Here is a 27,538-nt window from a genome sequence, read left to right as displayed (position 1 = left end):
TACTAAAAATGTATAGGCTATGATACGTATAGTGCTGCATAATACGTATAGTGCTGCATAATACGTATAGTGTTGCATAATACGTATAGTGTTGCATAGTACGTATAGTGTTGGATATTTTATTCTTTATTGATAGTTAGCATCTATGTGCCATTCTGTTTTCAATAGTAAACAAATTAAATAGAAAAAACATCGAAAAAATTTCGAAAAAAAAATATAAAAAAATTTCGAAAAAAAATACAAAAACATGGTATATACTTATTTACAAAGTAAAAAATATTATACAAAAATAAATGGAAAACAAAAAAATAGTAGTCACTAGTGATGGTATTGTTATTGTTCAAACGGAAAGAATGCTTAAATGATATAAACCTTGATAATTATAAGCAAAGCAAATACCACACTAAAATATAAAGTTTTAATTAGCATAGTTTTATAAATTCATATGTCTGTTTGTATCTACATACTATGAAAAAACTACACAGAATTTTAAAAGCCTCTTCTTAAACTTGGTAATTGGATGTTCTGAATTATTAATATTATCTTGGGATATTTTATTGATTTGTTTTTCATTGGTTAAGATATCCCTTTTTGTATGCACACTATTTTTTTTGTCAGGAATTTGAGTATGATATGAAGATAAAGCTAATAATAAAATAATATGCCATAACGAATGTTTAAAAAATGATCGAAACCCCTTTTTAGAGGGTTTTTGAATAATTTGTTGAAATTTGTAATAAATAAATATATTTGGTATTAAGGATGCTAAAATATACATATAAGATGTATATCCACAAAAAAAAAATAAAAAAGGAAGAGAAGATAAAACAATTAAATAAGGTCTACATAATTGTGCTGTATATAATCCATTTTGATTATCTTTAAGAGGAAACATTTTATATTTCCCTTTTAAATAATCTTCTTTATATAAATATGCTAATGAATAAAAATGTGGAAATTGCCATAAAAGTTGAATTGAAAATAAAATCCAAGCTTCAGGTATAAATAAATTTTGTTCAACTGCTACACATCCCATTAACATAGGTATCGACCCAACTATAGATCCGACATGTGTATTATATGGTGTTTTTCGTTTTAATGGTGTATATAAACATGTATATAGTAAAATATTAAATAAGCCTAAAAATGATGTCAAAGGATTATTAAAATAATATAATAATGAACATCCAATTGCAGCAGTTGAACATCCAAATATCTTTGCATGTGTTAATGATATTTTTTTATTATTACATGCTAATGGTCTTTTATTTGTTCTATTCATTAATTTGTCAATATCTTTTTCTATAATTTGGTTAAATGTATTGGCACTACTACTACATAAAAATATTCCACATGACAATGACAAAAGTTCATATATATTATTTCCACCTAGCATGAAATATCCAAATGTGCTATTTATTGTTACCCATAATGTTAATTTTGATTTTGATAAATCTAAATAATTTTGTATTTTTAATTTCACTAAATCAATGCTAGACTTTTTTTTTTTTTTTTCATCATATTCTATTTCGTACCATTTTTTATTCATATTAGAATTTTCTATTAAACTTTCGGATATCATTTTTCCAACGGAATTTATTTTATTCATGTTAATTTTATTATTCATTAATACATAATTTTGACATGTCTCATTTTTTACTTTATCAGAATGAATAAATGATGCATATACATTTTTATTTATATTTGGAATTAATTGTATGTTACATTTTACTGGTATATCCAAATTACTCTTTTCATTTTCTTCACCACATTTATTTTCATTTTCTATTTTTTTTTTTTTATTTTCGCAAAAATTGTAATAATTTTGTGTAGCTATATTAATCGAATGTGTTCTCTTTCCATTTAACACACATTTATTAAAACGTAACAACCCTTCTCCTATAATATTACTATTTATGATATTTTCATTTTTATTGACCTTATATTTTACAAATTTATTTATAATATTTTTGTTTTTACTGTTATTATAAATATAGTATATTGGGTATTGTAAGTTGTAAACCCTTTCATTTCCTTTTGTTTTCACAAAATTATTATGCCATCCTATTTTACTATTCTTATTTCGCACATACATTACAAACTTATTTTTTTTTTCACTTATAGGCATTCTTTTCTCATTTTTATATCATTCTTATCTCATTAATATATCATCCTTTTTTTGTATATATAATATATGTATACAAACACATGTTCATATAAATTCCTAATTATATATACATATATTAACGTCAATATCCTTATATCGTACACTTTTTTCGTTCATTTTTTATGCAAACCAATTTTTATGTACTTTTCGTAGTATTATTAAGATAAATAGTTGGAAATTTTTTGTAATAATGAAAAAGTTTACAAAATAAATAAAAATATATTATATATATTATATATATATTATTTATATGTAATATGGCTAAATTTGTTTTGCTATTCCTGTGCAATACTAAAAATGTAAATACACTGCTGCAATAGGTAAATGCCTTAAAGGGATATAACATGTGAGTCGTGAATTTTGCATAAAACAATAAAATAATAATAAATACATATAGTTCACATTTTTATTTTTTTTTTCAATGCTTATTATAAATTTAAGAGTTACCAACAGAAAAATATTAATTGCATATTTTTCCTTAAAATATGTCAATTCATAAAAAAACGCACACATTGCAAATAAATCAAGTATAATTTTTTAGAAATATTAATATATCACTTTGTAATTATTTCTTTGCAACTTTTCTTGTTTTTCAAGATTTCCTATAAAATATTGTTTCCTCCATTTCTATCCTACAATCTTATATATCCAATAAAACCCACGTTTTACAGGTATATAAATTTTCAAAATAAAAGGAAAAATTAATTTTCCATAAATAAAATTAACGGTTAAGAAATGTTGATAGGAAAATACTTACACACCCCACTATGCACAATCATACAAATTAAATGATAATATAGGCAAAGGGAAATGGCGAATAAAGTTTATGAAAAAAATATAAACATAAGATTTCTATTTATAAGAACCATATAATATTCTTTTATAATTATTTGTATAATTTATATAATGTATTGGGAATTATAGTAAATTTGTTTGACACTGTAAAATTACTGTTTCCCATGATCACTTTCAATTGGGTACATAATTATAATTGGAACTAGCGATAGTTATATTTTTTTTTTTTTTTAATTGGATATTGTCTATTTTGTATGCAAAATAGCTTTTTTTTTTTTTTTTTTCCTTTTTTTTTTTTTTTATTAACAAAATAAAAAATATTTTGGATATTTGTATACAGCTTGTTGAGTATTCCTTATTTATGATAATATAGCTTTAGTTTTATTATTGTCATATTAGCGTAAATTATTAAATTATTTTATATAAGAACATTTTTAGTAATACGAATTTAATAATAGTAAAAAATAAGTAATAAATAAATTGGAAATAAATAATCGTAAGAACAAAGAAATTGTGAGCTTGTATATATGCGCACTAAAATAATAACCTTTTTGACATAGCCTATAGCCAGCTAGCGAAAAAGAAAAAAAAATAATTAAAGTTTTTTTTTTTTTCCATTAAATATTAGACCTCACACAAATGTACATTATACTAAAATATAGATAATAATGTATTTATGTGTGTATATGGTAAAGCATTGTAAACAGTTTGACTTTATTTAAATACACACTCCTTTCATTCTTTATTTTCCAAATGCGCCAATGCATAAATAATATATCATAATATAACATATGTAATATGTTACAAGCCCACAATATAAGTAAATTCAAAAGTATATGAAATGCTATTACTGTAAATTGTATGCAATATGTTCTTATATCTCTACTGCCAATATAATATATATTATATATATGTAATATAATTATTGTCAAAACATATTATTATCTTTTTATTCTCTTTTTCCCTATACTCTTGACTTTTTGTGTTGTCCATCGCTCATAACATAAAATTTTTATTTATAAATCGCTTTTAAATAAGATTCAAAATAAAAATTAAAACAAAAAATGCTTGAATAGTTTTCCCATGTATATTTCATTTTCCCTTTCCCAATGCAAAGATTTTACATATCCATAATAACTATTAAATGAAAAAAAAATTACTTTTTTTTTTTTTATATTCATCTGATAATAATAAAAAATAAAAAATAAAATAAATATATATAAAAAAATTAATGCATGCGAACGAATTTTTTTTTTTCCCCCAATCTTTGCTATATATACATACTAAAATGATATCATAATTTAAATAATATGCATATATAATATTTTTTATCTTACTGAATTTACATATTTAATATTTTCATTTTTTATATTTATATTTTTCATATTTCCATATTTTCATATTTCCGCACTTATATACGCAAGCATATTTTTTAATATATATATTTTTTTTATGTAAAATCTATGCTATATATATTATAAATATTATCAGAAAGTTCTCATATTTTGCAATATATATATATATTATAAATATATATTTTTTAGGAAAATAGTTATAATAGTTATTATAAATTTTAAAATAATACCACACATAATATAAAAAAATAATCTTATTTAATTTGATTTTTTTGTTTTCAAAATGCGAACATGTGATCCAAATTCAGCCTTTTTTGGGTTTATGGGGATTGCAGCATCCTCTATTTTTTCAAGTAATATTTTTTCCCTATTACTTTGCATGTGTATATATATTTAAGTTTTATTTCATATATCAATATTTATATTGTTATATTTACTTATGTATATATCATTAGTATGCTATTTATATCGCGTTACTGTTCTGCTATTTGTATATGGATATGCAAAAATCCTTATGATAATTTATTTTTGCATTGTTACTATTCCATTATAAGTGTGCATTCTTGATATTCGCATATGAGTCTATACATTATGCTAGTGTATATATCGAGTGTTATTTGTTTGTTTGTTTGTTTATTCGTTTATTTATTTGTTTAATTATTTGTTTATTCCGTTGCTTATTCTTTCTTCTTTTTCCAATCACAGATTTGGGAGCAGCATTCGGTACTGCTAAAAGTGGAGTAGGGGTTTGTAGTGTCGGTGTAATGAGACCCGATTTAATCATGAAATCAATTTTACCAGTTGTTATGGCCGGAGTTCTTGGTATTTACGGAATTATTATGTCTATTATTATCTCAGGAAAAAGTTAGTTTAATATATATGAAAAATAAAATAATAAACCATATTGATAAATCTCTTATTATATAATCTTTTCATTCAACTTAAATATATTTTATATCATTACTATGTTAACATTAAATAACGATGAAAATAAATCAAAACTTATATTTTTATTTCATACTATTTATACTTTCCTTTCACAATATCCATATTTCCATTTCCCTTTATAGTGTCACCTGCTGCTAGTTATTCAAGCTTTTTAGGATACACACATTTAGCATCTGGTTTAATAGTCGGATTAAGTTCATTGGTACATAAATGACGAAAAATGAAACAAAATCAAGAAATTTACTTCTTTCATATGCCGCATACGTATACACATACATGTACACACATACATGTACACACTTATTTTTCCACTTTTCTATTTCAAATATAGGCTGCTGGTTTGGCTATTGGTATTGTTGGTGATGCTGGTGTAAGAGCAAATGCACAACAAAACCGATTATTTATTGGAATGATTTTAATCTTAGTTTTCTCTGAAACTTTGGCATTATATGGTAATTTTTTTTTATAAAGGTATTACATGATTTATATAATATTTGTATTCAACTAAAACAATATATTCCTCTATTTTTTTATCATAATTATTGTAGGTTTAATTATTGGCATTTATATTTCCTTATCAGACGCAAGCAACCTATGTACACCCTACACCAATTAGTATGGGTGTATATGCATATATGTGTATATATATACATATATATATATATTTATTTATTTATTTATTTATTTTCGTAATTATATTTTTTTTTAAAAACAATAATAGAGAATATAAACTTAACCTAAAGATAATACGATGATAGAATTACTGTATAACTAAAATGAACAAAGAAAACTAAATAAAAGTATTTACTTAAAATTATGTATAATTTTTTAATGTTTGCAATGTTTTAAATTTATGTTGCTAAAAAAAATGAAATAAAAATAGCATATCCAAATATGTGCTATATATCCAGTTTATGCTTACTAAAATGTGACACAAAAAATGGAATAACGACAAAACAATAAAACAAGATTAAATGATATTGTTTGTAATCGTCGAAATTGTATGTATATATATGTGCATAAGAAAAAAAAAAATAATAAAATAAATTATTTTACAAAATAGTGGTAAATATATATGCACACGTCTAAACACTCTTATATGTAAGGGGATGTTACATATTAATTTTTTTCAAAACAAATTTTGAGTATACTTTAAAAAATGTATCTCGCCAAATTTCTGCAATTATGTCTCGTTTCCATAGCAACTGGTCCTTTTATTTTTGTGGCTTTTAATTTATTTTTTGATATCATAACAAAAGCATTATCATCAAACTTTATATAACTACCATCTTTTCTTTTCGTTTCTTTTTTTCTTCTAACAATAATTCCTTTGGGTGTTTTTTCGGAAACCCCACATTCAGAAGTTTTATCACGTATTGATACTCTAATTCTATCTCCTATTTTTCCAGTACCCCATTTATTTTTCCCAATTCCAATTATGCATGCCTTTATAACACCACTGTTATCTGCACACCTAACAATAGATTGCCTCCAAAGGCCATATAAAATATTTGTTAATTGTATCATTAATCAAGATCTTAATTTACACACACACATGGGCAAGCATGCGTATATCCAATATATACATATATTACATGTGTTATAACTTTTTATTTTAAAATTCAAAGTAATAATAATCTGACCCCCACTCTTTGTTTTCTTATTTATACCATTAAAAATAATGTATACAAAATAAAAATAGTATATCTCTTTTTTTTTTTTTTTTTTGGATTCTTTGATTAGATAAAAATGTTTTTACATGATATGTAAAAATACAATAATTATTAAAAGAATATTTTTCTTGATTTTATTTTGTCAGTTAAATTATTAAATTTTTTTAACAAATATATTACTATTATATGCACGAGTAAAAAAATATTTTTTTTTAAGAGTAGGTGGGTAACTATACATATTTGACCAAATCCGAATAATTCCCACTTTATTATATAGAAGTTAAATAAATAAAATTCTACAAATTAATTTTAATATAACAAAAATTTTCAAACATTATAAACTGTATATTTACACATAAGTATCATTTTTTATTAATTGAAATAGTATTTTTAAGCTGTTTTACTCAAAATTATTACATTTTTTTCACCTTTTTTTTCACTTTTTTTTTCACCTTTTTTTTCACCTTTTTTTTCACCTTTTTTTTCACCTTTTTTTTCGCCTTTTTTTTCACCTTTTTTTTCGCCTTTTTTTTCACCTTTTTTTTCTTTTAATATATAAGTATTTTATATGAAAGCATGATCTACAAAATAAGACCAGCCATCACTAAGAAATGAGCATATTTATCATAAGAATGTACAAAAAAAATAAATAAAATAAAATAAAATAATAATAAAATAATAATAAAATAAAATAATAATAAAATAAAATAATAATAAAATAAAATAATAATAATGTATAATAAACTATGTAGCAATACGAATAACCGTTATTACATTTATGTAGAATTAATAAAATTAACTTTTGCGCCCATTTATGGTATACTTATTTACAAAAGCACAAAAAAAATATATGTATATCCAATAGTATGCCTATGTTTATACATGATTGAGAAGGTACATAAATTTATAATGCACACACAAAAAAAAACAAAAAGTGGTAACTCTTCCAGGCTACATATGCATACATACATATATATATATATATATATAGAGAGAGAGAGAGAGAGAGAGAGAAACTAAAAATGTCTTTTCCCTTTTCTATGGTTACTACTTTTTTTTGTATTTGTAGAATGTAAATATTTCGATGCTTGCATTTCTTGCTTATTCATATATTCTTTTAGAATATCTTGACTAGTTTTAATTTCGTCATTTTTACAACTATCATTGCATTTTTTATTTAGCTTTACGATGATAGTTTGTTGCTCCTTTGTCTCGTTTTTACAATTTAAATTGGGGTCCCTTTCCATAAGGTATAAACTATTATATGCATCAAATAAATGTGCGTATTTTGGGGTATATTTTTGTCGCAATGAATATAGAGATGTTTCTAAATATTTTTGCTTAATAATTATTAACTGGTCATTTAATATAGTTCCACTAAAATTTTGGGGGAGAAAAAAAAACGGTTTTTCTATTATTTCATTCTTTGCACAACTATTTGTATTATTATTTTGTTCAGGAATTAATAAAATATTGTTCATTATAATTTCTGAACATTGCTCATTTTTTTTTTTTAAATTATTAATATCCACCTGACTTAGTTCAAGTAATTTTAATTCTGATAAATATTTATTTCTATCTACAATTGATAAGTTACATATATGTTTATAAACATATTCAGGCATGTTACCCCATGCGTGTATTTGTTTTCTCCATTTTTTTATTTCTTTATTCCATTGTGATACACTTAATTGTTTATTAATTCGAGGTGTTTCCGGATGCCAATCATTTTTTAAATTTGGATTTCTCTTATTTTTTGGTATAGCTTTTATGTAGCGTTCATACGATATTAAACGTTTTGTTAAATTTATATTTTTAAGTCTTTGGTTAATTTGAGATTGTTTCAATTCATTGTTTGAAAATTTATTATGGAATCTTTGGAAACTTGATGCATCATTCATTTCATGATATTACAATATAGCTATCTTCAAAAAATTAAAAAAAAAATTAAAATGAGTTTATAAGATAGTATATAAAACCCTTTTGGTGATTATTCAACTTAATTATATTTTCTTACACATGTTTCATCTATATATATTTGTATGTTATTACACATAGTAACAAAAAATAATAAATAAAACAAATCAAATATTTTATTATTATTTTTGTTTTTCCTTAAAATATTCAAAAATTTTATTTTCGATTTTTATGATTTTAAAAACTTTCATTATGTGAAATAAATATATGCTCATATATCTTGGTCATTTTTTTTTCACACAAAATTTTATATTTTACCATTTCGGTATGTTGAAAAAAATATACTTATAAATTAACCCTTCTAATTTCATACTCATCGTGAAATTTGAAAGTGCGTTTTTTATAGAGTTTAAAAATTTTATTTTCAAAAATGAAAAATCAACTAATCTTTTAATAAATTAAATATATTTTAAGAGATCAAGAATTGTTTGGGTGACTATGATTTTTTTCATGATTTTTACAATTTTATCTTTTGTTTTTAAATATATTTTTGGAATTCCTAAAAAAATATTCATATACCATACCGAACAAATTTATACAAACAAAAAGAATGTTCTTTTATTTTTTTTTTAATATTTACACCCCATACCATCAGTGATAATTCTTAATCATGAATAACTACTCTTTATATTATTTACTTTGTGTGTGCATCCTTGGAGTTATTTAATCTTAGGTTTTTATAATTATTTGTTTTAACTTAGATATTTCAGTAATATTTCCTGTGTGTATAAAAATTACCGGTTTCGAAAAGTAAAACGGATGAGGAAATAAAAAATAATTTATATCTCTCTCTATTTGTGCAGGCTTATAGTGTTGTTTTTTCTATACAAGCTTTTAATAACAGTATTTGTTATGAGAAACCAAAAGGACATATTTATCGAAACATTTATATGTATATATATATATATATATATATATAATAAATAGACGTATTAGTAGCATATTCCTTTTATATGGATCCTATATAGCTTTTACTAAATGCGTATGAAAAAAAAAATAAATTTCATTACACAATATACTACAAAAAGGAGGAAAATGTTATTTAAATGGATAAATTTATTATTGTTTTGGCCATTTATTTGGCATGTAAATATGTATTTATATACTTATATATAATCAGTTAGTTATTCCAATCATTTTCAAATTAAATTACGATTTTTAATCATAAACCAATTTTTTCTTTACTTTTGGAAACAAATTACGGAAATTGTTGCACACATAAATGCATTTGGCATGTTAATAATATAATTATTAGTATCTACAACATAGTTAGTTAGATTATTGTTGTTATAATTTTTTTTTTTTTTTATTATTTCACATTAACAAGCAATAAAATAAAACGACATTATGCTTTATTTGGTTGATTAAAACAGTAAATAGCTTTTTTGAAAAAAAAAAAAAGACATAATTTTTTTTTACAACTTACACACCATTTTTATTAGCAGTAATAAATAGCTAAAAATGATAAAATTTTCGAACGTAATATATATTATAAAAATCGAAAAAAAAAAATCCTATTTATTATTTTATATTTTCCTTTGTTGGTTTTCATTTAATATTTCCAGAAAGGATGAATTTTAAAAACATATTAAGGGTAAATGAAATAATAAAACAAAAAAATCAAATTAAGCACTTTAGAAAAATTTGTTTATTTTTTGAGAAAATCTCTTCGTTATTCTTTATTCTTAAAAAGCTTAAAACCGTCTTCCCATAATATATGTATAAGTTTAAAATGTAAAAAAGTTTTTCCACATATTTTTGTTCTAACTAATTAATTTCATTTTTTGTTCTTCATCCTATCTTTAAGTGGTTCAAAATATTTTATTTTTGTCTATTTTTTATTTAAATAATTTTTTTATCATAAGTTTTATTCTTCAACAATTTTGATATTTTTTTTATATTTTATTTTTTACACATTTTTCCCAATTTTCTTTATCCTTTAATTTTTCTAAATAATTTTGCATACTTATTTGGCTTATTATTTTATTCATATTTCAACCATTAAAATATTAATTCATTTCATCGTTCATTTTTTGCTATTAATAATGGATTCTACAAGTGCTAAACACAGCGGTAAGGGAAAATAAAAGCAAACATACGAGCAAAGAATATAATCCCTCATATTTATCCTCAATGATGTTACATATATATATATACATATTTTTTTCCATTTCCCTTTTTATGGTCCTATTTCATAATAATTCCTAAAGATGGTTTAATGAAGGATCAAGATATGTTATCTCGTGAATTATCATCAAACGGATCGATAAAGTTGAATTCCAAAAGCCTATCCCATATTTCAAGTAATTTAAGCGCCACCAAAAATCCAAATGATACTGAAGATGCTCTTCTTACACCAACAAAAATCCAAACACCAGAAACAAGCCATGGCAGTTTTGATATAAATGAAGACAAAGAAATTAGCTACAAAAGGTTCATACAAAATGCCCGTGATGAATATTCTATTCAACAAATGGAGAAATTTTTAAAGTAATGCGAAAAAGATACCCCACAATTAATAAAGCAAAATAAAGCAAAATTATTAGCCAATTGTATATACATATATCGTTCCCCTGTTTTACCCTTATACGCGTAAATACAATACTTGTTTTTTTTTAATTATTTAGACTCATATTTATTTTTTTTCCATTTTTAACAGGCATGGGATTGCAGATAATGGGATGAGAATGATGACAACAGACACAAGCTCATGGTTGGTCACTTAACAAACTTTATTATTACATATTCATATAAAAAAATATATGAATAAAAAACTTATATATTTTAATTTTGTATGAATACATAAAATATGATACGATAGTATATATATATTTGTAAATATGCTAATAATTTTATTTTAATTTTTGAATTTCTAGGTTATATGATTATTATAAAGCAACTAAAACTCCTATTCCCTGTGATATAAAAGAGCTTACTCCAAACACAACAATCGATTATTATTATTATACTACACCATTTCATACACAAATAGGAGATATTAATTTAACTATGATGCATAGTCAAGTAAATTTTGAGGATGGTACATGCACACCTGCTGATCGAATCTTCAAAATGCATAAAATCACCCCTGAAATGTCTAAACAAGCTTTGATAAAATCTTTAAAGTATAAATATGAGCCTACAAGTTAGATTTGAATTTAAGAACTCCAAATGACGGAATATTAAAAAAGAATGGAATCAATTTAAATAATAACAATACTAATATTGTGGTGATGATCTATAACTTTGATTTTTTTTTCTTTTTAAGTATCTATTTTTTTGATTTTATATTTACTTTATATTAATATATTCTTTTACTTTTTCTATTTTTATTTTTCGATATTTTCAATAAGTTTGTATTTTGAACTATATATGAATATAAAATTTTCTATATGAATAATTATCATTTTTTACAACGCCATTTTCTGAATGATTTTCCATTTCTTTATTTTAATATAAAGTGAATTTTGATTTATGTGTAAAGTATGGGAAGTTAAGCCAATTTATTAAAAATGTGAAATTGGTTGAACATTATGTGTCTTATTTGGATTTATTTTTTTGAAAAAAATATGTTATACAGTTAGGAAAATATATAATATGTCAATTATTTTTATTTTCTTTTTTGTGGTAATATTTATAAAATTCTATATTATTTTCATTTTATCAAATTTAGGAGAAATAAATGTATATATTATATGACATAGTTAAATGTATGTACACTTCCTTTTTCTGCATTTTATTTCTTTCATTATTTTATACTGTAAAAATATATAATAATAAAATAAAGGTATATATATGTCTCTATAATATTTATTATTACTTTGTTTGTTTTTTTGTACAAATGTTCTATTAGTGTATTTTTTTTATTTTGTTTGGAATTTTTAATTATTCTTAATTTCACGTAATATACATAATCTTTAGTATTTCATCAATTATTTTAAAAAATGAACAAATTATTATTTTTTTTCTTTTGTTTTTTTTTGAACATCTTTTTTTATAAAGTATGTTGTGAGAAAACGGCGTTGTTGCCTTTTTCAGATATTCTGTCAACTGTGTCAGATATAGCAGATGTTATTTCACCGAAAGGGGAAAATGATGTCGAGCCAATTTCAGATCCAATTACCCGAATTAATTTAAAAATTGTTCCTTCAAAAAAACTAAATATCAGTAAGAATGATATGGTGTTTTTATTGTCAGAGCTTAAACAAGAGATTAGGAGACAAGTAAAAAAAAATATGCACATATTATGTATATGTTTATGTATAATTGTTGATACCAATTTTCGAAGCTACATAATTCTTTACTCTTTTTTTATAGGTCAGTATGCTAGAAGGTGGAACACAAATGATGCAAAAAAATATGCTTTTATAAATTTTTTTGAAAAAATACACATATTCATATGCTTTCATATATTTTTGTTACAACAGAAGAATTAGAAGAAAAGGAAAGAATTCGACAAAGATCTTCATCATTATGGTCAACTAATCATTCTTCAGTTTATGTTCCCGAAGAAGGTAATACGTTATAAAATTTTTTGTAAGATAAATATTTTGTTGTCTTCTGCTTTTTATTATGTATTTTTTTCCTTATATCTATTCATTTATTTTTATCGCCTTTAAATAAATATTTTTTTTAATACTTTCTAAAAATTTTTAGGAGATGATAAACAGGTTTATGAAAATTAAAATGGCAATAAAATGTCCTTTTTATTTTTTTTGCTTATAAATAAAAAATTCACACATATATATAACAATTTATAACATCGTTTTATAGATCGAAAATATTGATGATACAGAAAAGGAGGAGATAGAAAATTTGTTGGACTCTTTAAATAAGGCAAGTTATATATAGATTTCCAAATTATATATTTTTTATAAGTTAAACTGATACAATACATATATGCACATGAATATATTCATTTAACTTGTTTAGATTGGAAATGATGAAGATGAGAAAAACTTGGATAATATTTCTTTTGACATAAAAATTAACAAAGACAAAAAAATAGAGGATAATCAAGAAGACTTTACAAATTCTTCGAGATTTAAACAAGCATCTTTCAGGAATGGTATAAAATAAAAAAATTTTATAATTTATTTTTACTCACTTTTTACTTTTAATTTGTATTTTATTTTTTTTTTATACTAGGCCCTATAACACCTCGATCACCGTAAAAACGGGATGTCTGTTGTGGTAAATTTTTTCCTACACATTTCTTCCTCTATTTTATGTTTATTTTAAAAGACTTATAAATATATGAGTACATTTTAATTATATTATTTATAATGTTTTTTTCTTTTTTTTTTCATTTGTTCATTCAAGTTGTAGACCATTTTTGAAGGTGTGTATATATGTTAACTATGAATAGGACATTATTTATTTCATTTATATTTTTAAATATTTATTACTATTCATGCATTTTTTTATTTAATTTTTTTTTTTTATGTTGCATGAATTTTAACATTTTTATTCATTGAATATCATTTAATTTTGTTATTTAAAATGACTATATACTACATAAATGAAAACAAAATTGGATAATAAAATATTTATGGTTTAAATTTTTCCTTTTTTTAAACAACATTTGTATTTTTTTTCCTACACGAATTAAATAAATTGGGTATATATAAACACATAACAATACATACACTTATCGTATATTCTTTTAATAATAATAATAACAACAATTCAAAGTGGTAAAATCTTTATCATTAACAGCTTGTTTGTCTTTATTTTTTTTTAATTTGCGAATTGGATTAATATAGGAAATTGTATATAACTGTATATATATTTTGTATACAATTTTTGGAACCATATAAAGTTCACTGTTCAGTCATTTATATAATTTTGCACACATATATGTCAACATATTTATTTCAGAAAGCCATTATATATATATTATATATACGAAGTAATATTTTTATTTTTATTTTTATTTTTATATTTTATTTTTTATTTTTTATTTTTCCGTTTTAAGCTAATTGTCTATATCATAAATATATATTTTACAAAGTTATGCAAATTGGATATTCAATAAACACGCATATTATATTTATTATTTTATTTTATATATATATGTGTATTAAGATACTATATTTTATGACTAAGTAATAAATAAAGCGAATTTGTTTTTTGGAATAAAAAAAAAAAAAGCTAGCTTTGCTTAAAAATATATAAAAATTCTTAACAGTCATGCTACATATTATTATAATTATTTATATAAAAATATAATCGATCTATTATTCTATTTAAGCATACATATGTGTGTGCATATGTGTACAAACTTATTTGTGTATGTATATGCACGCATTATTTTATGTCCTTAATAATGTAGATATGCATATAAAAATATTGAATATTTATATATATTTAGGTAATTATCTGTGTATGTATACTTACACTTTCACGTCGTTTTTTATAAATAATAATTATAGAATAAATGCGATATGGAAAATAGAGTTATTAATTAATTTTTTTAATTTATTTGACGAAAAAAACAAAAAAAAATAGAAAATAAAAAAATAATATAAAGCTTAAAATATAGACAATTAAAAAATAAGAGAATAGGATAGTAATATATACACACCTATATAATATATATGAATACATACATACTAGTTTGTTAATTGATATTATTTATCTTTTTTGTTTTAAGGCCATTTCGAAATATTTATATTTGTTATTAATACTTTAATTTCATAAAACTTTTTTATTATTCTGCATTTTTTTTTAATATTTGATTTTTTACAAAATATATTTTATACTACTTTTTTTTGTGTGTGTGGATTTTTATATAATATATGTAGATCATATAGAACATATATTATATATATTTTTTTTTATATTATTTTTTTGTACCATCATACATCAAAATTATTATTAGAACGTATTTTTACTCAAGTCTTTTTAGCTTTTATTTTTTATGTTATATATATATATATATATATATAGGATTTTTTTTAATATAATATGAACAAAACACATTGAAAATTCGTAAATATCAATGCTTATACATTACGCACATATATAGAAGTGTTTGATTTTTTTATGTGTATTTAAATTTTTAGACAATAAATAATTATATAATCCAATACGTTTTTTTATCTTTATCATTTATAAAAATGTTTTTGTAACAATTTTTTTTTATGTAACTAAACTTTTTTTTGCTTTTATTTTTTTAATTAATCCGAATATAAAAATATATCTTCCCATTCCCTATTCACCAAAAACCAAAAAAAGGAAAAAAAAAAAAAAAGAAAGAAATAAAGAAAGAAATAAAGAAAGAAAGAAATAAAGAAACGAATAAGTTCGGATAAAATGGAAAATATAAATGAGAAGCGAGAAGCATCACCCGAATTATCACCAGATAATTTAGCTTGTGAAAATGGGATAGAGAATAAAACTGACAAAGATATTAATGATACTATAAATTTCGAAATTACCGAAAAAATGAAAAATATCCATGATGTGAATAAGGAAACCTTTAAGAGTAGTAACTTTGAGAGCAATACCGAAAGTTGTAATAGCAGTGAAGATAAATGCAGTAATAATGATACTTCAAATTCAATGAATAAAACTAAGAAAATACCTGATGATGAATTTTTAGCGAAGACAGATGAAATAAGTAATAAAAAAAAAAAACCCAAAAATACGTCGATAAATAAAATAGCTGATTCAAATATAAATACAAAAATTATGAATCCAATAGATATAATACCACCGAATTATAAGGTAGCATTACCCAACATATCAAATTATACACAATTATATCAAATAAATATTCCATATATGAATACAAATAACATGCATAATTTACCAAATATTTCTTTGAATAATAATAGCATGAATTACAATTTACAAAATTACATGACCAGTTCATATAAAAAATATAATAATAAATATATATTAAATAAAGATGTTATAAATAATAATATAACCCCAATAATGCATTGCCCACCAAATGGTGTAAATACAATGGACGCAATGAGTACGATAAATTATAATAAGAATAATTTATCCAATTATTTTGATTCCGCTGATAGAATAAATGATAATAATTCTACACACCTGCAAGGAACTTTAAACAATATATATTCAAATTACAACGATCCAAATATGTTTTTAAATAACGAACATTATATTATACCTTACAAATATACTAATTATTGTTGTCCCACATATATGCCTCCTTGCACAGTTGTTAACTACATGAATGATTTACAAAATAATAAACCATATTGTCAAGATAATACATTACATGATTCCAATAATAGATTAAATAATAATATTAACATTATAAATAGTAATATAATAAACAGTAAAATTGGAAAAGAACCGATGGGAGAAAATTTTGGAAATATGGAAAATAATCGAAACTGTGATAATGAGACAAATACAATTGCTGTAGAGAATTGTAATAATATTGGATTAATAAATTACGAAGAAAATTGGTTATATCCAAACTTTAACAGATTTATATTTGCACCCAAATTGCAATTTAATAAAGAGATATATCAATTTCCTGGAATGGGTAACGAACCCAATTGTATAAATAGGGACGATAGTAATATAATATTAGAAAAGAAAAAGGAAATAGAATATAATAACACAAACATACCAAAACGGATGAATAGTACTAGCTCTATGAATTGTGGAAAAAATGTTGAAAACAATGAAAACATGATTCGAAATATAGACAATATAAATACGATAAATAAAATGCCAGATAGTATATTAAACAAATATAATAATATGATTAATTATAATGATAATATAAACACTGGTAGTATATATAATATAAGAGGAAATAATGAAATGTACAATTACTTAAATAATATATGTAATAAAACTTATAATATTAGAATGTATCCAATGAATGATAATAGCCAAAATCCTATAAATAATTATCAGCAAAATATGGCTTATTATAATATTATTAATTCGAATTTTTACACGTCTCATCAAAAAAATTACTTTTGTAATCAGTTTATGAATAATTACCCGGGTGTCCCATTACCATGTGTTGACATTTATAATGCGGAAAGCATTGGCTATTCTGTTAACCAATCGTATAGTTATTTGGGTATACAGCCATCCAAAAAATAAAAAATAATAATAAAAAAAAAAAATAATAAAAAAAAAATAATAAAAAAAAAATAATAAAAAAAAATAATAAAAAAAAAATAAAAAACACTAATTTCGCTTGTTCACAACTAAATTGTGCACAGTTTTGATTGTAGACAAATTAGTGTATGTCGACAATTTTTTCATATAAATTATTTTCCATATAAATTATTTTCCATTTTTTTTCACACAGCTAACGAACCAATGATAAACGAAAAAATTAGAAAAAAAAAAGAATATAAACATTCACACAAAAATTTTAATGATAAGACTTTGCTTAGCAAAAAAAGTAATATTAGTAATGATGACTATCTCGATTTAACTACTATATCTGGAAACGTATACAAAATAGCCAAGGTATTGTTTGTTTTGTCTGTTTTGTCTGTTTTATTTTTTTGTCTGTTTTGTTTGTTTTATTTTTTTGTCTGTTTTATTTTTTTTTGTGCGTGTTTAGTGATTTATTTTATTTCATTTAACAATGCCCATGCTTATTTTCGATTTTATTTTCGATTTTACTTTATTTTATTTTTCAATTTTTGAAGGATCAATCCAAATGTAGAACACTTCAAAAAATTCTTGATAAAAAAAATCAAAGTTGTATCGATGAAATATATAACGAAGCTTTAGAGCATATAATAGAATTAATGATGGACCCTTTTGGAAATTACCTTTGTCAAAAATTAATAGAAGTTTGCACACCTGAACAAATAGAGAAAATTATTGATAAATCATCGGATGAATTAATAAATGCTTCCATAAGTGTTCATGGGACCCGAACTGTTCAGAAGCTCATAGAGATGGTAAACATTTTTTATTTTTTTTTTATAAAACCTTTTGAATACATGATAAAAAAAATCATTTTTTTATGATTCAATTAGCATATATTACACTATTTCTCAGTTTAGCTATTTTGTATTTTTTCTTTAAATATTTTACTATTATTTCTCTTTGCATTATCATCACGCATTTACAGATAAAAACACCGTCCCAAATAAGAAAAATAACCAACTCACTAAAAAATTCGATAATAATATTAATAAAAGATATAAATGGAAATCATGTTGTTCAAAAATGTTTAGTTACTTTATCCAGCACTCAATGTAATTTTATTTATGATGAAATTTTAAAAAATTTTGTAGAAGTATCAACACATAGACATGGATGCTGCGTAATTCAAAGATGTATTGATTCTGCGAACGAGGCGCAAAAGGTATGAACATATAAATTATTCCAATATTAATATTTCAACTTTTTATCATTTTTAAAATATTTATGTTTAATATTTTATATTTTTTTGATATAACAGGAACTTCTTATAAATAAAATATCAAGCAATTGTCTTGAGTTAGTACAGGATGCTTTTGGGAACTATGTGGTGCAATATATATTAAATATGGGAAATGAAAAAGTTAATTTTGAAATAATAGAAAAATTATTAAAAGATATTGAAAAACATGCTGTTCAAAAATTTTCATCAAATGTTATAGAAAAATGTTTAATAATCGGAACTACTAAATGTAGAAAAATGATGATAAATGGATTATTAAAAAAAGGAAAAAATATTTTAAAAAATGTTATTTTAGACAAATATGGTAATTATGTAATACAAAGAGCTTTATCTGTTGCACCTGAACCCGAATTAACAAAACTTGTAGAAGGAATAAAACCATATATAAAAGAATTGCGTAATATAAACTCAGGTAAAAGAATTGCTTGGAAACTTGCAAAAAAACACCCAGTATTAAATATAGATATTAATAATAATTATAAATCAGGTAATTCTAGTAAGCATTCAGATTCTAAAGATAATATTCACCAAATGAAAAACGATAATAATTTGACACAAAATATTCATGAATTTAATAGCGAGTCGATAAGTTGTTCAGAAAATTATCCAAATAATATTAATGAGAATCATATAAATAAGGGTTATAATAAAAAAAAATGTAAAAATAAAAATAATTCATTAAATAATAAAAAACAGTATAGCAAACATAAAAAATGTATAATATCAGAACAAAGTGATACATCAAAAGAAATTACCCAAAAAGATGATCTTAATTATTATAAAAAAAATATATTAGAAAGTTATCAAAATAGTGAAAATACTACAAATAATTGTGAATATAATGATGAATATATTATTCCTGATGGCCATACAAATATTTTTCATGAAACTGAATATGACAAACTTGGCAGAACAAAGGAAAAATATAATAGTACCGAAAATATAAGTGAGTACAACACTCAAGACACAGATAAACATAGTGAACAATCTATTACACAAATGGAATTTCAGAATGTAAAACATCGAAATAATATTGACATTGACGATATAAACTCAATTGATAAAAATAATAATGAACAAAATAGAAAAAACACAAAATTGGGGGAGTCTAATTTTCAACATTATGATTACAATGAAGTTAACAAAAAAAAAAAAAAAAAAAAAAAAAATGAACAATTCAGGGTAAAAAAAAACAAGCAGAATTTTCGAGGAAAAAATGATATTTTAAATAATAATTTAATAAGCATATGTCAAGATGGTGATAATATTAGGAACACACCAAATTTTATAAATGAGTAATAACAGCACATGAAAGTGAAATAACAGAGAAATAAATACCAATGGCGATAATAGAGGCATATTTGTAACGGCCGTGATTTATTAAATAAGATAAAAAAAGTTGAAAAAGTTGAAAAAGTTGAAAAAATAAGATGATGATGATAATGGTGATGATAATGATGATGATAATGATGATGATAATGATGATGATAATGGTGATGATAATAGCGCAAACCAACACAAAGTTAACAACAACGGATCACTTGAAGAAGAGACAGCAACAAACATAGATAAAGAAATCATAAATTAAATAACAAAATTTAGATTAATGTAAAAAATAAACAATAATACGCATGCACAACGTCATAGCTATATTCCTCAATATTTTGAAGCTTTTTATGCAATTATGAAATATATACCACGAATGGAAATACAAAATATAAAGCTAATACCGCCCAAATGAGATATAAAAATAAGCACAGAAAAATGTTAAACAATTATGAAAGCTTGTTATCGAAAAAAAAAGTAATAGCTTTAGAAGAATTAATAAAATCATGCTAATACATTTATTCTGATTTTGTACTGAATGGATAGTAGCATAAAATAGATGAATAAATTTCAAAGAAATTATTATTTTTTGTTACCTGGCCAGAACAGAGCAAATAATTTATTTCAAGACACTGTGTTTGCTTTTCTTTTTTTTTCGTTTCTATTTTATTATTTTTTGAGTTTTTTTAAGAATCTTTTAAAGTTTTTTTATGTAAACATGTGTTATGAAACATGCACACCGTTGGATATTTTTTTTTTATTGTGTGCAGATTATTTGATTATTTTTGTAGCTACTTTTTTCAGGTATCAAATTTGTTAGACTAATTATTATGCATTATATATGTTATTATTTTTTTTGAAAAAATAAAAATATTGCTCTGTATTTCATTCTATATTATTACACCAATTTATTTATATACATTATACTGATATGTGTGTGTATTTTTTTGGTGAGGCTATGGATAATTTGCTAAAATTGGATAAAATTATGATCATGCTTATGAATTAACTTTTTTTTTTTTTAAAGACAATATTTTGAATCTTAATTTTTTAATATTATGTGCAATAGTTTTTTATAATATATATGTATATTCATATCACTATTATGAATAATATAAAAATATTATGTTATTTTTATCTAAATATTTAATATCACATTTTTGTGAAATTAGAATAAATATCAAATAGGCTTATTAAAATGTGCCGTACAATGTTGTAATGCTTCTTTGATAATTTTATCGTATTCACTAAATTGTATATGCCTATTTTAAGGATAATCATTAGGCGTTTTTTTAACTAGCCAAAACAAAAAAAAAATTATGGATAGCTATTTTTGGCTAGTTAAAAAAAAATTATATAACTAATTAGCAAATGCCAAAATGAAAAAAAAAACAATACGAATTATATAATTCGTGTATTTACATATATGTTATTAACCATAGGTGTGTGAATATTTTGTGAGTAATCAATCTGATATAATATTTTCTTTATTATTTTTAATTATAAAAACATAGTTTATCCCTAATTTAGGGAAAGTTACCCCAAGATGGTTTAAAAAAAATAAAATAAATAATAACAATAATTAATTAAATGAATAAAACGGATTTAATTTATGTGAATTCATGGTTCCATAACCATTAAAATAAAAATAGTGCGAAATTTACGATATAATGCAACGATAAGAATGGATATAAATGTATGGTAATTTAAGAATTGGCTAAACTTAAAACATATGAGAATCATTTGGTGAGAGAATTTGAACATCCATGCCACTTAACTTGGCTAGTTCCCTCAAAAACGGATGGTGAAAAATATTTTTTTTTGATTTTTTTTTTTCCTTTTCGGCATTTCTTTTTTTTTCTCGTTCCATATATATATGTTTTTTAGATTTATTAATTTTTGGATGTGTATTCCAAATCATTATAGTGTGATCATCAGAAGCGGATATCATATATGGAAATTTAGAGAAAGCAAGAGGCCATATTGCTATGTTTACATTTGATGCATGGCCATTAATAACATCTAATAAATATCCTTTTGTTCTATGCCATATATATATTAGACTATCTTCACTACCACTAATAACATAATCTTCATTCTTTCCACCAAAAGTAGAATGTAGAATAAATCGTCCTTGTTTGTGTCCTCTATAGCTTTGAATGATATATCTATATTTAATATCCCACAATTTTATAATAGGCTTTTGATCTGATATATTAACTAATACATGATTATACAAGTTTGATGCACATAAAGATGTTATAGTATCATTTTCAGGTAAAATATATAATTCCTTTTTCATACTAAAATCAATAATTCTAACATTTTTATCTGCTGGAACAACAATTAGATATTTTTCATTTTTAGTAAAAACAAAATTTTGTATTCTTGTACTAAATGACCAAGCATATAAAATTGAGAAACTTTTTAATTCTATATTTATTTTAGTGCAATATATTTTTTTATCAAATGCCGATGATATAATAGTAGAATTATTTTTTGTCCAACATACAGATGTAATAGGTCCACTATGCATAGTTAGACATAATTTTTTTTTATTACTTTTAGGGCTCCAAATAATTATATTAGAATCATTAGAACCCGAAGCTAAATATTTGTTATTATAACTCCAACAGATGTAACTAACTCCATCTAAATGTCCATTCCATTCTCTTAATTTATTAAATGGGTATGTTCCTTTCCATAAAAATATACTCTTATCTTTACTTGAAGATGCAATATATTTTCCATCTAAAGATACGCTAACATACCATACTTCATCTGTATGTCCTTGTAAAACTTTGATGCAATAATAAGGAAGCTTTATTTTTTTACATTCATGATTTTTTAGTAGAGATAAATGAGTGCAACAACTTATTTTATCTATATATTTTTTATTATAATTATTTAGTAAATTTATTTTATTATTTTTTAAATTTATTTTACTATTTTTTAAACTTATTTTACTATTTTTTAAACTTATTTTACTATTTTTTAAACTTATTTTACTATTTTTTAAATTTATTTTACTATTTTTTAAATTTATTTTATCATTTTTTAAATTTCCATTTTGTTCTAACTCTGTGAAACTTGAAATTTCTTTAGTTTCATTATATAAAATTGTATTATTACCATTTTGACATATTTTAGCATTATTATCACCAAATGTTATGCAATCACATTGTATTTTTTTAATTTCACAACTACAATTATATTTTTTATTTAACTCAAGTATTTGATTTTCGTTGGAATTTGTTTCTTCTTTTTCTACATCCTCAATGTTATTTGACAAAGAATGATTTACTAAATTTGATGCTATTGCATTGTGCTCGGCATTGTGTTCGGCATTGTGCTCGGCATTGTGTTCGCCATTGTGTTCGCCATTTTTTTCGCCATTTTTTTCGCTATTTTTTTCGGCATTTTTTTCGGCATTTTTTTCGCCATTTTTTGCACCCTTTTCTATATCTGGCCCGACTCCGCCCTGGCATTTTCCATCGCTTAGCTTTAGAAGTTGAAGAGTCGGTGCATTACTAATTATGTTCAAATATGCATCTTGGACTTTTTCTGGAGAATCTGGAATATTAGTGCTCACATAATTAATTGAATTGCTTTCTACAGTTTGAGGATATTCAATAGAATAATTTATATAAGTATGCTGACCATTTTGTATATCGTTATTTGTTTTTAATTTTTCTATATTATTAATATTTAGAGTACTTATACATAAAGATGATTCATTATCTGTGTAATTATATTGTGATGGTTTTGTTTCACAAGAATTATTATATTTGCAATATTTATGTCTAAAAAAATAATTATTATATAAATTTTTTTTTTTTTTTTCATTATCCTTAAAAATTATATCGTCTATTTTATTTTCTTGTTCATTTTTATGATGATCAAAATTGATATTACTAAAACATGATTTACGCAAAATTTTATTATATTCCATATTCTTAGTTAATTTTAAATCTGAAAAATGATTATGAAATAAACAGTTATCAATTTGATATTTAAGCGATTGGTGTAATAAAATAGCTAGCCGTCTAGGAGGGATTAATATATGTTCAGGTAATAATCTATTAATTTTATCAAACAATATTTTACGTGAATTTCTAAGTTTTATATTATCATTTATATAATAAAATTGAGTATTATTAATTATATTATTTTTATTTTCTAAATTTTGAAACATAAAAAATGTTGTACACTCATGTAATCTTTTATATGTATCCTCATCAAAACATGCTTTTCTTAATTTATTCCTTAAACATCTTAAAGCAGAAAAATATTTTCCTTGATTTAAATATTCAATAAAAGATTGTTCATATATTAAAAATTTAATTGCTTTCATTAATTTTTTATTTATATTTAATTTTTTTAAATTATTTATACTATTTCCCCAATTTCCTTTTAATATATTTTTGTGTAAATCTTTTATTAATGGCTGTTCTAATTCTATTCCACTTTCTGATTCTAAAATTTTTGCCGATTTTTTATAACCCATATTTTTAATTGCCTGAATTAATAAAAGTACTACATCTTTTTTTAATAACCCTTCCCATAAATATTCAGTATTATAATTTTGTGTTTCAAATTTTATTTCTTTTCTTTCATTGCTGCTACTATAATTGCTTTCACAACTTGTGTTATGATTATTTTTATATTTTTTTTTTGATTTTTTTTTTTTTTCACTTTTTTTCCCCGATTTTCCCATTTTTGGCAACCTTTTCATTCTACACATATCTTCATTATTGTTAAAATTGTTTTGTCTTGGTTTTGTAGAATTATCATTTTTAACACTTTCATTTTTAACACTTTCCAAACATATATATCCAAAATCTCGTGATTCATAAAGATTAAAATTTAAGTCATTTTTATCAGTGCCCATCTTGTCATTTTTTCCATTTATTTTTTCGTTTATTTTTTCGCTTATTTTTTCGCTTATTTTTTCGCTTATTTTTTCGCTTATTTTTTCGCTTATTTTTTCGCTTATTTTTTCGCTTATTTTTTCGCTTATTTTTTCATCTTTGCATAGACCCTTCGCAAATAGCGAAGATGCAATAAGTTCATCACGTTGAATGGTTAATAATGGTTTCAACATATTACAGTGTTTTAATTTTTTTGTAATATCATGACTTATTCCCTCATTGCTTTTTCTTTTATTTCTTTTAAAAGTGCTTGTTAAATTCATAACGTTTTATGGGGACTTGTTTTATTTTATTTTATTTTCGAAATAAAAATGGAAAAAAGTGAGCATACAAAACAGGTTTTCTCAATTAACACACTTTTGTCCATTTTACGTCTTTTGTTTTGAAAATCAAAACTGCGTAAAATGATTATATATCTAGCCTAATTCAAGGGTTTACATAAAAATAAAATGAAATAAAAAAAAAAAAAAAAATATATATAAAGGAACAAAAAAATTATGATAAAATTGAATTAACATAAGTTAAAGGAATCAGAAATTATACAAAAGGTATGTAGAAAAAATAAAAAAGTAAATAATAAAAGTAAAAACAATAGGATAAAAAAAATATGGAAAAAATAAAACAATCAAGTGAAAAGTGTGAAAAAAATAAAAACATAAATTATTAGGTTTGTGGAAAAAAGTATATAGAATGCGAAATATCAGGCATATGTGGGTTTATGCTTATATCTACCCAATGAACAAATAAAAATTGTTTCTCAATTTGAATTCATTTATTATAATTTCATATATATATAATATATATATTTGTTTATTTTTTTATCTAGCATATAGCATATAGCATTATTTGACTAATTTATTTTTATATTATTTTGCATGCTATTCTATTTTTTTTTTTTTCTTAATATCACTTTTTTATATGCAAGTATGTTATATCTTCAATCTTATAGCTTGCATATTATATATATATATATTTATTTATTATAACAATGTGCCGTATAGCATGTATAATAATATATGTGTGTATATATATGTCATTTTTTATATACACATGAATAATTATTTGAGGCAAATATGCTGGCCATATAAGGAATATATGACCTTTTACTTTCCATAAGCTTCCATTAAATTAATTAAATTAAAAAAAAAAAAAAAAAAAGGACAAAAAAAAAATAATATATTACGGAATTTATCTTATTCTTTAATAGATATTATCTCCAAAAAAAAAAAAAATATATACATATAACAAATAAATGATGAAATAAAGGAATGTAGGTCGTGTGACCAAATGAAATAAAAACATGTGGGCCAGCATATTCGAATAAAGAACAAAAAATTCAACGATATAAAATATATTAAATAAATAAAAGCCTTCTTAAAATCGAAAATATTACAAAATTTTTATTTTCTTTTTCTTTGACATGCTATATTTTCATGCATTCTCTAATTAATTTTTTAATGTGCATATACCAATTAAAAAAAATCTAAATATACATATGATGTCTCAATTATCAATATTATATTTTTTTACATTTTATAAAATTAAATAGTTGATTATCATTATGAACATTTTTCACTTAATTTTTCACTTAATTTTTCTCTTAATTTTTTGCTTAATTTTTTGCTTAATTTTTTGCTTAATTTTTCACTTAAAAGGTGTAAAAAAAATTGAAAAACGAGGAAAGGCAAATATAAATATACATTTTTTTCTTTATAAGGAAATGGTAAACAAAGGAAAAAGGTGTATGTATTACATAAATGAAAATATATTAATCACAAAGTTTATTAATATTTACTTTTTTTTTTTATTTAATAATTTATTTTATTTTTTTATTCACCCTATTTTGTCCATGTCTTTTTATTATCTTAAATATTTCACATACATTTTTATAAGGGTACATATTTAATTTGTGGGCACATTTTTATATTGACACTTTCTTGGAAATAAAAACACAA

The 27,538-nt window shown here is 22.4% G+C and overlaps 8 protein-coding genes across 8 annotated transcripts; 4 read left to right on the top strand and 4 right to left on the bottom strand.

Moving 5' to 3' along the window:
- Positions 1–466: 466 nt before the first annotated feature.
- On the bottom strand, positions 467–2,128 carry PY17X_1237500 (protoheme IX farnesyltransferase, putative; the record flags this gene model as incomplete). Its single annotated transcript, XM_721723.2, has 1 exon — positions 467–2,128. The coding sequence occupies one exon, from the start codon at positions 2,126–2,128 to the stop codon at positions 467–469; it is 1,662 nt and encodes a 553-aa protein (XP_726816.2).
- Positions 2,129–4,600: 2,472 nt separating this feature from the next.
- Positions 4,601–5,881, top strand: PY17X_1237400 (V-type proton ATPase 16 kDa proteolipid subunit, putative; the record flags this gene model as incomplete). Its single annotated transcript, XM_022956862.1, has 5 exons — positions 4,601–4,670; positions 5,023–5,181; positions 5,388–5,467; positions 5,597–5,717; positions 5,814–5,881. The coding sequence occupies 5 exons, from the start codon at positions 4,601–4,603 to the stop codon at positions 5,879–5,881; spliced, it is 498 nt and encodes a 165-aa protein (XP_022812700.1).
- A 536-nt stretch (positions 5,882–6,417) lies between these two features.
- PY17X_1237300 (50S ribosomal protein L14, mitochondrial, putative) lies at positions 6,418–6,792 on the bottom strand (the record flags this gene model as incomplete). The annotated part of the gene is made up of 1 exon (XM_721557.1): positions 6,418–6,792. The coding sequence occupies one exon, from the start codon at positions 6,790–6,792 to the stop codon at positions 6,418–6,420; it is 375 nt and encodes a 124-aa protein (XP_726650.1).
- Positions 6,793–7,954: 1,162 nt separating this feature from the next.
- Positions 7,955–8,839, bottom strand: PY17X_1237200 (histone RNA hairpin-binding protein, putative; the record flags this gene model as incomplete). Its single annotated transcript, XM_721556.2, has 1 exon — positions 7,955–8,839. One exon carries the CDS (start codon positions 8,837–8,839, stop codon positions 7,955–7,957), a length of 885 nt encoding a protein of 294 aa, XP_726649.2.
- Positions 8,840–10,960: 2,121 nt separating this feature from the next.
- Positions 10,961–12,065, top strand: PY17X_1237100 (conserved protein, unknown function; the record flags this gene model as incomplete). Its single annotated transcript, XM_022956861.1, has 4 exons — positions 10,961–10,988; positions 11,126–11,405; positions 11,575–11,628; positions 11,792–12,065. The coding sequence occupies 4 exons, from the start codon at positions 10,961–10,963 to the stop codon at positions 12,063–12,065; spliced, it is 636 nt and encodes a 211-aa protein (XP_022812699.1).
- Positions 12,066–12,859: 794 nt separating this feature from the next.
- PY17X_1237000 (secreted ookinete protein, putative) lies at positions 12,860–14,089 on the top strand (the record flags this gene model as incomplete). Its single annotated transcript, XM_022956860.1, has 7 exons — positions 12,860–13,138; positions 13,233–13,248; positions 13,343–13,429; positions 13,572–13,585; positions 13,689–13,751; positions 13,848–13,983; positions 14,064–14,089. The coding sequence occupies 7 exons, from the start codon at positions 12,860–12,862 to the stop codon at positions 14,087–14,089; spliced, it is 621 nt and encodes a 206-aa protein (XP_022812698.1).
- A 2,143-nt stretch (positions 14,090–16,232) lies between these two features.
- Positions 16,233–20,625, top strand: PY17X_1236900 (uncharacterized protein; the record flags this gene model as incomplete). Its single annotated transcript, XM_719229.3, has 5 exons — positions 16,233–17,997; positions 18,232–18,395; positions 18,581–18,838; positions 19,012–19,248; positions 19,345–20,625. The coding sequence occupies 5 exons, from the start codon at positions 16,233–16,235 to the stop codon at positions 20,623–20,625; spliced, it is 3,705 nt and encodes a 1,234-aa protein (XP_724322.3).
- A 1,750-nt stretch (positions 20,626–22,375) lies between these two features.
- On the bottom strand, positions 22,376–25,846 carry PY17X_1236800 (WD repeat-containing protein 26, putative; the record flags this gene model as incomplete). Its single annotated transcript, XM_724784.2, has 1 exon — positions 22,376–25,846. The coding sequence occupies one exon, from the start codon at positions 25,844–25,846 to the stop codon at positions 22,376–22,378; it is 3,471 nt and encodes a 1,156-aa protein (XP_729877.2).
- Positions 25,847–27,538: the final 1,692 nt, after the last annotated feature.

This window comes from Plasmodium yoelii, assembly GCF_900002385.2.
Source record: "Plasmodium yoelii strain 17X genome assembly, chromosome: 12".
NCBI classification, from domain to species: Eukaryota; Apicomplexa; class Aconoidasida; order Haemosporida; family Plasmodiidae; genus Plasmodium; species Plasmodium yoelii.
This window is presented reverse-complemented; position numbering and strand designations above follow the sequence as displayed.